The 14,532-nt window shown below is 35.8% G+C and overlaps 1 protein-coding gene across 1 annotated transcript; it reads right to left on the reverse strand.

Annotated features, from left to right (window-relative positions):
* Positions 1 to 7,838: 7,838 nt before the first annotated feature.
* On the reverse strand, positions 7,839 to 10,678 carry LOC121738694 (peptidyl-prolyl cis-trans isomerase-like 1). The gene is made up of 2 exons (XM_042130913.1): positions 10,460 to 10,678; positions 7,839 to 8,295 (listed from the first exon to the last, which is right to left on the reverse strand). The coding sequence occupies exons 1-2, from the start codon at positions 10,528 to 10,530 to the stop codon at positions 7,851 to 7,853; spliced, it is 516 nt and encodes a 171-aa protein (XP_041986847.1). The 5' UTR covers positions 10,531 to 10,678; the 3' UTR covers positions 7,839 to 7,850.
* Positions 10,679 to 14,532: the final 3,854 nt, after the last annotated feature.

Raw genomic sequence — 14,532 nt, forward strand, 5'->3', positions numbered from 1 at the left:
CAAAGTCTAGTAAAAGTCAATGCAGTCAAGGACTCAAATCGGTCGATTCAGTAAAATGGTAGACGCTTTACTAAAACTTTCGATGAATTTTAGGAGGGAACACAAAAGGCACGTTTCTGGAAGTTGTATCACTGGCCTACACTTGTGCATGATAATAATTATCTAATGGTTAATATTCTACCAATAAAACACATTAAAAACCCAGAACAATCTTAAGAAATTAATATAAAACACATTAACGTCACTCTTTCACAATCTAAGAAAAACTCTTCCTTCATTTATGTCCTAAAAATTTTTTACTTCAGCATGTTAACCTTATGGCTACCACACACGCTACGGTCTACCGGAGAGGTCACCTGCAGGTATGCCTGCGCAGGTGTCACTCGAAAGAATTGATTCTCGATTTTGCGCCGGTCGAATGCGCAGGTCCAAGCTACTGCACAGGTCGATTCCCACACACATTCCGATTTACTTGCGCAGGCATACCTCCACAGGTAGACCTCTCCGATAGACCGTTGCGTGTATGGCTAACATTAGACTGTTTTGAATTGTTTATTATTGGTTTTTTTCTAGTTGATTTGATCTGTTACATTTTATCAGTGCAGTAATATTTTAGTTACTTAAATTTTAATATTTTATCCCATTGTTAATGTCCTAAAAATTAAATTCAATAATCCCCATACCTACAACTAAATAATATGATTTATTCAAACAAGAACCTGTTTTATACAATTTACCGTATGCATGGTCAGTAGTCTGCAGATTACCTAGATATTCTGCAGATTATCTAGTAATGTAAGAATATAAAATTTTTTTTGCAATTTAACTGACTCACCCAGATAATCTGCAGAATACCGCGTTAATCTGCACTCTAACTGGCTTACGCAAATTAATGGTAACATATTAGTGCATACATACATACATAGCCTGTGACTTGTGAGACACATATTAACTCTTACTTTTTGCTTTGCTGTAGTCAGGTAAAAATTATTCATCTATTGTGAACAACTATGATAGTTACCTGTGAAAGGTAATCCCTGAAGATTTATTTGTATATTTTGTACAAAATCTTATAACACAAGATAGCATTTTGCCCTTTGATTACAATTAGTATCTGAAAATAAAACTAAGTTTGTTTTAAAAATTTCTTTGCTAACCGTACACACTCGCATACCACCGTCGCGTACAGCGTGCCAGTGAAGACTGACTGCAATGGTGTGAATTAGCTTTATTGGAACGGCGGAACATTTGGTGCGTATGGCATGTCTACATCAGTTTAAATAGAAGTCTTTGACTGCGACCACTGCAGAGCGTGACGTCATTTTAGTATACTGCGAAGCATGGAATTAATACATATTAATTCCATGCTTCGCAGTATACTAAAATGACGTCACGTACATACATACCTACGTACATAGTACATATTAATTCCATGCTGCGAAGCCGTTCCTTTATAGTGAGTATCATAAACTTATAATATACTAGTTTATGTCTGTGAAAAATAAAATTAAATATGATAATGGATTACAATGATAGCTTTCGATGCATGGTGAATGGTGGATCAATGATCATTGATCGTAGATACGTTTTCGCCATTTTTTAATTTTTATTGTGGAAATATTTGGTAATTACTAATTATTTATAATAGCTCATAGCACAGAGAGCTACGGCAGCTGCAAGAGAAGTGTTTTCGTCCATCTCATAGAGAAAAATAATGGTCCATCTTCTCTGAATTCATAACTGCGATTGAACTAAGCGAGAGTGTACAGTCTGTCAAGAAAGTGAAGAAATTAAAAAGTGGCAACATCGTAGTGTCATCCCTTTTTTCTTACGTTGATTTGAAAGGGATGACACTACGACGTTGCCACTTTTTGATTTCTTCACTTTCTTGACAGACTGTACATGATCGCACTCGGGCAAGGGGCTCTCGCACGAGACTCTCATTGGCGTATATAAGGTGGGGGTCCTGGGGGTCCGGACCCCCCCCATTACTATCCATCTTACTTGTAATTTTAGATGTCTAGCTATCTGTTATTGAGATGCAGTCTGGAGACAGACAGACGGACAGACATCGAAGTCGTAGTAATAGGGTCCTGTTTTTACCCTTTGAGTACGGAACCTTAACCGGAGTACTCTTGATTTCCTAAGCACGTTACCGATTTGCTGCTGCAGAGCCCTTCATGGGCGAGTCCAACTCGCACTTGGCCGCTTTTTTACGTTAAGGACCCCCCCCCCCCCCTATCAAATCTATATATTACGCCCGTGGATGTACCATTCGTTACCATGAAAACCAGGGATGTTGCGAATATCCGCAACCGCATATATTTGGACATCCGCATCTGCATCCGCATTCGCATTAAATCGATACGGATTTTTATGCGGATGCGAATGTCATACGAGTTGCGACAAGAAAAAAAAAGCGGCGGGTCTGTGAATGGCGCGTGCCGCTTGCGCGTTACAAATGACCAATGGGAGCGAAAAAACCGGCCAAGTACGTATAGCCACGCACAATAGAGGGTACCGTAATACCGCTAGTTTTCAATAAGTTTTGTATCGTCTATGAATGTACAATTATAACATGTTTTACACTACTAACAACATCATCTCAGTTACATTCAAAAGAATTTGAACGAAAAATTCCTTTGTACTTCTCAATAACTTATAAAGTCTTCTTAGCCGTGATAAATATCTTTTTAAATTTAGCATATTTCCTACTCTCATGAATTTTTCCACATATTTTACAGAATCAACCGTTTAGCTAATAGATGGTAGAAGGGGGAGACACTGGACACTAAGGATTTCTTCGACTTTAAAACTTTGCATATTTCTTCGAATAATAATACTCGTAATATTTTTAAAACCCTATCCAACGACACCACACACGGTGGACTGGACGCAAAATAAAAAGACTTATTCCCCGCTTGGTGAAATACTAGATTTTTTTAAAGGTTTTATATACCATTTTGTCGACACCGTTTATATGCATTCATGCCAAATTTCGGCTTCGTAGGCTATTCTCTGAGCGAAACCGCGGAGAAACAGACAGACAGACGGACAGATAGACCGAGAATATAAGGGTTCCTTGTTGATTACAGAACCCTAAAAACGGTCACAGGATCCGACGCATTTATTGTGGTGCATTCATTATTGTCTTGTGTAAATTAATCACTATGTGTTTGTTTGTGCTTCTTACTTAAGGAAGCGACTATCCCTAAAGTGTCGTTTTTATAATTCATTTTTATACTTGAAAATAAGCCCCGAATTCTTTCATTTTCTAAAATTAGATACTACACTATATTTCCGAGAATTCGATCTGAGCAAAAACACGATATCTTAAAATTTTCTCGATAGAAAAAAATCACAAATATGCATCTAATTTTCACGAATTTTTCATTTATTGCCATAACCGTGCATTGAACTAAGTTAATATTTTAACACATTGTATAAAATTCTATCATTGAGAGATCGACCTAGCGGATTTTTAAAATGTTGTATATTTATCTAGTTAATAAGAAAAAACTAATTTGGCGATGAATCCGTGTCGTTCTTTTTCACCTAACATACGAAAAAGGGCGTGAGTGTGAAGAGAGAAGGACGATGTTTGATTTTTGGGGTTAGTCGCCCTCTTAATAAGAAGCGCCATTATTACTATTAAATAATGCCGCTTCTATTTATAAATTCGTGTACTTACTAACAAAAAATTGGTAGAGGTTAATACAGGGGAATTAATGTAATTTTCATTTACAAATTATTATCTCTTTAATACAAAAGTACACATATTTAGTACATACCCATGACCCAGGAACTTTGAAAACTTTTTGTTCCGTCGGCAGGATTCGAACCCGCGACCCCCGGCTTGAGCTACCGACAGCCCACCCACTGAGCCACAGAGGTCGTCAAACAACAATTATATCCACTTTTGTAAATTAAGAAATTAAGGGCATAAACTGCGTTAAGCGGGCACCCGCGACGGGCGCACGTCGCTTGAGCACGCGCGTGAACACGCAGCGGTCCCCGTCGCGGGACCCGTCGCGGAGACCCGACTTACGCAGTGTCTCCAGTTTAATTTTAACATTGTGCATGTACAGTCGTATCGATGGAGAACTTAATATATTATTACTTAGCAAAACGACGACTAGCAAAAAAAAAAAAGACAACCAGTGAGCTCTTTCGTTGAATCTAGGTTGCTATGCGGGGAATTTGTTGTCAAGTTTAGTCAATGGAGAATGTTACCTAATTTTGATTATTAGCAGTCCACATTCTCTGTCAAAAATAAAGAATATTATATAGTGAAAGAATTACTTGGATAGGTACGTTAATTAGTTTCCGATTTATAAGCAAAATAAGTTGTAACGTTGTAACTGTACGACGCGGGCGCCCGGTTACGCTGTGACGTCATATCACAACTGCGCCGCGCGGGCCCCATACAATAAACGTGATTTTTTGGCTTTTTTTGCTCTATCTCAATAATGGCAACAGGTAGGCACTTGAAATTTTCACCAAGACCTTAATTATATGTGTACTTAATTAATTAATAATAATATTATAATGAAATAAAAAACTAAGGGGGGCTCCCATACAAAAATCACAATTTTTGGCATATTTTTGCTATGTAGCGATACTGAACACTTCGTGCGCGAGTCCGACTCGCACTTGGCCGATTATTTATTTGCATTTTTTTAACCGACTTCCATAAAGGAGGAGAAGGTTATATGTTCGTCTGTTTATATATTTTTTTGTATGTTCAACGATCACTTCGCCGATTGTGGACCGATTTTCAAGATTTTTTCGCTATTGTATCGGGTTTAACGCGAATTTGGTACTATGTTCATAAAAAAGGTGACTTCATGATGGGATCCATAAGTAATTGAGGGAATTCCTCGCTATCTTTACTAAAACCGCATATTTATCTGGCTGATATTGTGATTTCGATTCATAATCTGAAGTAAGTATTTCAAATGGAAACTTATTGTGATTTTGGATAAATAATGAAGTATTCCAAGTAAACCTTACCAAAAAGTAAGATTTTGCACCAAGATTTATTATACCATGGTCCGAAGGCGGTGAACAGAACTCCAACCTCCTTGAAGATACATGTTTGGGGGTTTCGGTGTTGTTTTAAGAACTGAAAGCATAATATGTTACTAAGCGCGTGCCTCCCGTAGGCGTAACACATAGCGTCATTAACTGAACTAGCCCGCGCCTGCTCCTTTCGGCGCGCCCCGCGCCTGCCACTTATTAAATATAAAAAATATTATAAAGTTATTAAGTAAAATATGTCCATTTTCGGTAATTCTATACTTAATACAAACTCTCAAAAAAACAATAATTTGTATTAGATTTCGTTTACTGTCTACACCCCTATTATTGTATTCCTGCCAAGAAGTTTACAAACTTCTTGATTTCTGCCTAATTACTGGTCAATAGTATGCTAAATACTTACATGACACTAATCAAAGACAATAAAATTAATTATTTGATTATTTAAAAATAATTTAAAATTTTCCCCGGTTTGGGGAAAATTTCCCCACTTTGTTATGGACATTACTGTTGAACAACTGTTGAAGTTTAATTAATATTTACATTATTTTATCAAAATACTTTGAAATATGTTATCTTACCTATGAAAGGTTATTCCTTGATGTTTTTTTTGTGTAAGGTTGTATTGTTCTTGCACCATTTTACAACACAAGATGGCATATTTATTTTTATTTATGAATGACAAAGACGTGTCACCGCGATGCAGTCTATTTGCGTAATGGCGGTACGATCGGCTTATTACAGTGCGAGTGTGTGTGCAAGGTGTGTACGTATGATCGCCTGGGCTTATTAAGGGTGCTTCACTCATTTCTTAATGGCGATCCGTCCGTATTTTTTTTGCGTCCGTGATAACATTATAGTGGATCAGTTCACAGTGAACCGAATGGAGCAAATCAGCGACTTGGCGGTTGTAGGTTGTAGTTTACTTGGCGGTCCCCCGACACACCAATATCACTTTTCACAAGTTAGGAATTATTTGAACTTAAAGGCAGTAAATAATATTTATATCAAAATCTTAAAGCGGTTCACATACTACCACGGACGTAAAAAAACATACTACATCTTCTTACCAAGTTACACTTACACAAGCATGATTAAACATGATTTCTATGAGATTAACCGATTCAGTGCGGATGACACGGGAGCAGTGTCATACGCGTTTTTAACGTGTGGCGTATGACACGGGAGCCGTGTCATTTGAAAAACGATTGTATCTCCCTCAAATTACACTTTCGAAGGTTCTATTCTGAACAAAATCATCTTAATTTTCCACGTAGAACAAGCCTATAGGCTTCGCCTCTGAATATTCTTTGAATTGAAAAAAGTAGGGGCCGTCAACCTTTTTCAAAAGGTTTTTCATTGCGGATTATACGGCAGCCGCGTCTTATGGGTTTTTAACGTGTGGCGTATGACACGTGAGCCGTGTCATTTAAAAAGCGATTGTATCACACTTTAGAAGGTTCTACTCCGAACAAAACCGTCAAAATTTTCTACGTTAAACAAGCTTATAGGATCCCTATCTGAATATTCTGTGAATTGAAAAAAGTAGGTGCTGTCTCCTTTTTTTAGCCCACCGTACATTATCCGAAATTTCTGATCACAAAAATTCGGATGCCCGCCGAAACGTACTCTGTTCATACATTTTGTTGTGGACCCCGCATACTATCAGCATTCTGATGCAAAATGTATGAGCGTCCCAATTTTTCTGATCATAAATTCGGATAATGTGCGGCCGGGCTTTTTAGTAGTATACTTTTAAAGAAGTAATATGGGGAGTCCATATTATTCTATATTATTTTAGACTTTCAAGTTCTCGCATTTTTTTTAAATAATGTAGAAAAATACTTGCGTTGACATCAAAGTATTACTAATCTACTAACGATTTTTGTTTTAATCTAAGTTGTTTCTTTCGAAAATATTTCTAACTAACTGTTTCCGCAAACTTCCTTATCCATAGGAATAAAACGTTTCCCTGCGGTTAAAAGTGGTCGTGTAACTATAAGCTTTATTACTGGAACCCAATTATCGTGCTTATGAAATTTATTGAAAATCGATATATTATATCGAGAAAACTTAGTTTTTGTGTATGGAATTGACTAGTTGAACTTCTTTTAATTTATCTACGAACGTATTATTTACTTTGGAAATCCAGATCTATTTAATATAGGTAGGTACTCATTTTTCTAACTTTGAAACCTACAAATGGTTTGCAACATCTGAATAAAAAAATCGATTACCTGCCATTTTCAGGTTTACACTTAGTAAAACTACTCGAAATCAACTCAAAACAACGTAGCCTTCCGTCAACAACAGTGGTTTGGGCTAAACTAAATAAATCAAGTTAATACAAGCGTAAAAACCAAAAAAAAACCATAAAGTTTTTTGAACGTGGCGGATGACACGGTAGCCGTGTCATCTACTTCTATGGCGTATGACACGGCTCACGTGTCACGGGAAAATTGTATGCCGCCACGACTGAAAGTCTCCAAAAAGGTGCGCCGCATTGAATTGGTTAAATTGTCAACGTACGGCACGTGCCGACTGGACGTCAAAAAATGAGTGCTGCTGTCTTGTATCACACGTCTCTTTTTACCACGCAGTGATAATGATAGTGACATCTCTCTTGCTCAGGCCTTTGTTTCTCTATTCCGCTAGGTATATTAACTTTATGGTTTAGACCTCAGAACAGGAAAATCTGTGGTTTAGACACTGCGCCGTACTATGGCACCATAAAACCCCAGGTATTTTGTCACATGCTCACACGCATTGAAAGGAAGAAAAAAATAATACTATTATTACAAGTTAATTTTTTATTTTGGTATATAAGCCCTTTCAATCCTCACATCGTCCACAGGGCAGTCATTTTTATCACACTCCACTAAACCTATTCGTTTGATAACAGACATTCCACTTTGTACTCTTCCAAAAATGGAATGTTTCCCATCCAACCATTGTGTAGGAGCCAATGTAATGAAAAACTGAGATCCATTTGTATTAGGTCCTGCATTTGCCATTGACAGTATACCAGCACCTGTGTGTTTTAAGTCAGTTGAGATCTCGTCATCAAAAGTTGGTCCATAGATTGACTGGCCTCCTTTGCCTGTTCCTGTGTGATCACCGCCTTGTATCATAAAGTCTCGGATGACCCGATGAAATTTCGTATTGTGGTAGTATCCTCTTCTTACTAATTCCATAAAGTTTCTACACGTATTTGGTGTGTGTTTCCAGTACATCTCTACAACTACAGTACCCATTCTGAAAAAAAAAACTTAATTATGTATAAAAACACATAGCCATTAACCTTATTTAAGAGGGCGACTAACCCAAAAAATCTAACATTGACATGCTTCTCTTTTCACACTCACGCCTGTCTTCCATATGCCAGGTGAAAAAGGACTACGCGGATTCATCGCCAAATTAGTTTTTTCTCAATAACTCGATAAATATACAACATTTTAAAAATCCGCTAGTACGGTTTCTCAATGATAGAATTTATACAATGTGTTAAAATATTAACTTAGTTCAATGCACGGTTATGGCAATAAATGAAAATTTCGTGAAAATTAGATGCATCTTTGCGATTTTCTTAAAATTTTTGTGAGAAAACACGAAAATTTTAAGATACTTATCGTGTTTTTGCTCAGATCGGATTCTTGGAAATATAATGTAGTATTTATGTTTAGAAAATGAAACAATTCAGGGCTTATTTTCAAGTATAAAAATAAATTATAAATCGAAAATTTTGGGTGAGTCACCCCCTTAAAAATGTAAATATGTGTCCGTACTCCGTACTAGGTAAACGTATTTGGTCCGTACTCAGTGCACGATGGAAAGGTATGTTCATGACATATTTAAACAAGTTCCTTTCATTCAATTATTCCAAAATGCCTTAGAATATTATGTAACTTTAATGAGTAATTAACAGTTTTGATCTCATTAATTTACTAATTTTTGGGTTTAATTAAAACTTTTGTGATTCTTCTGCCCTTGCAGGTTCAACCTAAGAAATCAGATTTGAAATCAGAATAATTATAGGTCTACCAGGATCTGATGGCAAATTTGGATGGCAGATTTTTTCAAAAAATATCCTAGATCACTGGACATTTTTTTATTTTTCCATGTTTCACACACCAAATCAGCCGCTTTAGGGAAAAAAAGGATCAAAATGTTTTATTCTAATGGTTTAACCTGGTATTGCTACAAACAATTTCTTTTCTCACTTTTTGCCTTCACATTCTGGTATACTCCACTGGGGCTAACTTGTCACTAGCGGTCATTGACTCCCTGTCAAAAACTTGTCATTTTCCATATAAAACCACAATAAACAATATCTGACACTTCATTGTCAATCACGGTTTATATGGAAAAGTTAGCCCGAATGGAGTATAAACCTATAACATGTATATTTTGACTATTAACCTTTATTATAATTTTTTAACTTCCAAATATTATGTTAAAATACGTTGAAATGTGTGTTTTTTGCCATTATAAATTATAAATGCAATTTTCTCAACTTGTGCATTTCGGAAGCTGCAAACTCAAAAATAAAAAGTAGTAAGGACTGTAGATCCACCTATGACCTACAGTCATTATTCTTTTGGTAAATATTCCGTATCGCGCCACCAGCGATTTTGAGGCCTTTTTTTTTTTACAGTTGCGTTATAATCTGTAAACATCAGAACTAGTATTGTTATGATGGCGCATGACTATTTCTGGCAAAAGAAAGTCGACGGAGCCCCGATATGCGGGGCTCCTATTTCTGGGTGTTGTGGTCTACGTTCCATCCTAACCTAACCTACTTTTAGACTTTCTGGATTGTGTATGTTTTGTTTTGGCGGGGGGCTGAGCCCCCCAGCCCCCTTTATGGGGGCCTGCGCCCCCCCGTCCCACCGCTTCGGTATCCGTTGCTGAATAAAAAGGGGGTGGTCAAAGGGGGTTGTATTTGGGACGGGGGGGGGGGGGGGGCGCCCCCCTAAGCAAAGCCCGCCAAAACAAAAAGTAACACAATCCAGAAAGTCCAAAAGTAGGTTAGGTTGAACGTAGACCACAACACCCAGAAATAGGGGCCCCGCGTAGCGGGGCTCCGTCGACATACTTTGAAAATTTTTTTTTTTTTTTTGTAGCCAGAAATAGTCATGCGCCATCATAACAATACTAGTTCTGATGTTTACAGATTACAACGCGACTGTAAAAAAAAACGGCCTCAAAATCGCTGGTGGCGCACGGTTACGGAATATTTACCATTATTTTTTGTATGAATAGCAAATTAACCTGTCAAGCCCCAAGCGGTCGCATGCGACCGCGCTCTTTCATTCGATTAATTTACGTATTTCGTCTACTTTTTGGAACTATGCATAACTCACCCGTTACAATGTATCTTTCCATACGTGCACTGCCACATAATTAACATTTAACTTACGTTGTTTCCAGTACCGCAACTGGTGGTTGCCAAGATTTATCTGGAATACCAGCATTGGAGTATCCCAACATTTTGAGATACTTAAGCTTTGTATAGTTAGAAGGTTAGCTTGCAGGCTGTTAATATTTGGATTCTGTAGTTATAATAATGCTCTACGAAATATCTTCAATAAATGTAATAACATTAACACTTTATAAAAATATTTTAAACTGATTGAATTGTACCCACAGATTACTAGTATATATTTGATTGTACCTATTAGTTTAAGACCCAATTTCACCAACCTCTGTTTGTTAAATCCTAACAACCTAACAATGCATTACTTCTTCTTCTTCTTCTTTTATTTCTTCTTCTTTTTTATTAATGGCCTTCTTTTATTTACGGCAAACCATCGCTTTTTGCGACATTCTGCCAGTGTCAAGTATTGAAATAAAAAAAATATCGAAACGAATTGGTAAAAATCATGAAACAATAATTTTGGTATTTGAGATCTGAAAAGAGAAATATTGTTAGTTTAATTATGGTATGTTAAAACATTTAAGGTATATAACAAAATAATAAGGAATACAAATAAGAGGGTTTAGGGTAGGCATTACTTAACGGACCTTAGAAAATTAAACAGACTGTCAAAATACTTATGTCCCACAGTAAAAATTTAATTTAACAGCGGATTAGTAAATGCAATGTTAAGTGAACAACGAGTGAACAACTATCAATTCGTTCATTCTTGTTTTGATACAAGTTAGTATATTTGCAATGTCAAGGAAAATCCAAAGGCTGAATTTTTGTCACAGTGAAAATAAATAATTATTCATAACTATGAAAATAATTAAAAATAAGGACGTAGCGGAAACATGACGGAAAGATTCACAAGTCAAAACAGATTCTTTTATTTATATTGCATATTATTGTCTTTGAAAGTTGTTATTTTGACTCATATAACAACCTGTTAAATATTTAACCAACCTCCATAGCAGGAATTAAATTTAACACCGTGTTAGGTGATTTAACATGACATTAGGGCTTGGTGGAACGCTCAATAGCTCTAACAGGCCATTAGCTAATTTAACAAGCCATCATTTATTTAACATTGCTTGATGAAACTGGATCTAAAGTAAATACGAATTTTAATTCAAACAAAATAAACAAGATAACAAAATCCAAAGCAGAGATATGATACTTATAACTAGACAGCGCACACAAAAACGATGTTTTCCTAAAATGAGTTCTATTTCCTTAACAATACAGTATTTTTTTAGTAAAAGAGTAACAGACATGCATACAAACTTTCGCCTTTGTCATAAATCATAATAATAAATAGCTTCATTCATTATGAGACCACGTACTCGTCATTTTTAATGAAATTCGTAAATTATTATTATTGTATACGACGTCCTCACTCGACCGCGGTCGGGCAGCGACTGTCGTACCGGCCACGTGTAGAGGCGTACCGCCATCGCTGGGCCATTATCCTTTGATCCGAAAAACCGACACCGCCGCCATTCCACGGCCGGCGCTGGCGCCATCGGCCATCCTACGCCACTACGTCCTCCCCACGCTGGCCCATCGTGATGGCCCACTACGCTGGCCGATCGTGTAGAGCCGCAATAATATAGCCCGTCAAAAAAGTCACGACATTAATAGAGTCGCCACAGGCCACTTGTTTCCGGTGTGGCCTCTTATGGCCACACTGTATCCAGCATAGACTTATAATATATACTGTCGTATAGACGACCTGACAACCCGAAAATGCGTGACCATTTTCGATCTGTCAATGTGTGCGTGTGCTAGTGATGTACATTTTACTATCGATAGTATGGTATTTTGCTATCGATAGTATAGTCCGTTCGAGTAATTATTTTACCTGAGTTTCTATAAGAAATAAATAATATGCAACTTTGACAGATTTTGTATTTCAAATTAGGTATCATAAGTTTTAATTGGGGAAAAAGGTGACGATTGAAAAGTAGATACACATTTTCGTTTGGAATGATTTTTCAATCGTCGGATATGTTATGACATGAGGTTCTTAATTCTTATAGGGGTAAATAATATACACATAACACATTATAAAGTTACTTATTTATTACTCAGGTAAAATCTATCTGGTAAATCACCTTTTACATTGAAAGTAAACGTTGAAAGTAAACAACACACATAGTATAATATTATATTTTATTCTTAAACTAACTGTTGCCCGCGACTTCGTCCGCGTCAGCAAAATGTGATAAAAAAAGAAAATGAAAAAAGAGACAAATTTTCCCCTTCCTTACCCAAATAGTAAAAATGGGATCTTGTTAAATAGTTGATCTGATCACTTTTCATGAACCTAAAGTTGTAGAAAAAATGCCAATACTATGTATAGAAAATCTTAAGGATAACGAATAAGAGTAAAATTATTATTTTTAAACAAAAATTGAAACCGACATCCAAGGCCAGGTAAAGACAATGCTAATTTTCTGAAATTAACTAAAAAGAATTAATTAATAATTTATATTCTGTACTCAGTATTTATTTTCTGTTCTCAATCTTCATAATTTGAAGTCGGTACCAGTCAATAAGTTGCAGTTGTATTTTGTCATAGAACTGGCGATTAGGTTAGCTGGTACTTCAATATAATGAAGACTGAGAACAGAAATACTGAGTACAGAATATGAATTATTTAATACTTTCTAGTTCATTTAACCTAGATCTACAAAAAAAGCGGTAAATTGCACATAGAAATTGCGCTAAAGTTAGCTGCTACCGAGTAAAAAATTATGAAAATTTAATACAGAAATAGTTGACGCGTCTATGTGTGTCCCGAAAAATATCCAGGAGTTCCCTCTATATCTCACGAATTTCAGTATCAGATCACCACTTTCGTAAGCATTGTACCAAATTCGGGTTATTGTACCTCTATATACCTCTATATAAACACTAAATAGCAACAAAAGAGTTTTGAAAATCAGCCAACAAACGGTGGAACAATAATATAATCAAAGGCAAGATTTTTGATAATAATGTGATGATGATGATGATTAGCATTATTGACACATTGACAAAATATGCTTCTAGTTGTTGAAACAACGCCAAAATTGCCGAAAATTTATCTATAAGGATTCAAGAGTTCTGTACAGCACCTTCGGAACCAGGGTGTATTTCGGGGCAAATTCTTATTTTTTGGTAGTATATGCTTTAATTATTATTTAAAAATAATCGTTAAAATAAGATAATATTATGTCCTTTTTAGTCCGGCCGCACGTTATCCGAATTTCTGATCAAAATTTTGACACGTCAGAAATTTTGATAGTATGCGGGGTCTACAACAAAATGTATGAACAGAGTGCGTTCCGCCGGGCGTCCGAATTTTTCTGATCAGAAAATTCGGATAATGTGCGGCCGGGCTTAAGGTGATAAATATAAAGGTAAGTACCTAAATGATTTTTATTTTAGTTTTATGTTATTGTAAAATATCAATAAGCATATCGATAAATTTGATTCAAGCACTAACGTATATGTAAAAAATTTTGATGAACAATTTTTCTTCAAAATTTGTGTATTATAAGAACAATAGTACCTTTAGTTACGCAAAATATGGAAGTAAAAGGGAGGATTAACAATATTTTATTTGAAATAGAGAACTAAAGACAGAATATTATCAAAAATAAACACATCGTAGCAATTGGGACAAGAAGATTAATTACCTGTCAAATATATATTCCCTTACAGCACAAGTCACCATTTTAAAATATATATTTAATAAAAATAACAAACAAATTCAACAATATATTGGAAATACTGAAAGACAAAGAAATTTGACGACCTGTCAAATAAAAGTGGTTACAATTTTCATTACACTGCCTCTCTCTTTTCATCTTGTTATATTTCCATAAAAGATTTTCTTCTCTCTCGCACTTTTTGTTGGTCTTTAGCATTATAGGTTTATGGTATCCAGTCACTATTCTATAAAAGATTTTGATTATATTCATATACTGATACAAATAAATGACACCAATTATAAGTAAAATATATTTAAAAAAAATTTCTTAAAGTCAAAATATTTCAAACAAATTCATTTTTCATTCATTGTA

Source organism: Aricia agestis, chromosome Z (assembly GCF_905147365.1).
Source record: "Aricia agestis chromosome Z, ilAriAges1.1, whole genome shotgun sequence".
In the NCBI taxonomy this organism is placed as follows: Eukaryota; Metazoa; Arthropoda; class Insecta; order Lepidoptera; family Lycaenidae; genus Aricia; species Aricia agestis.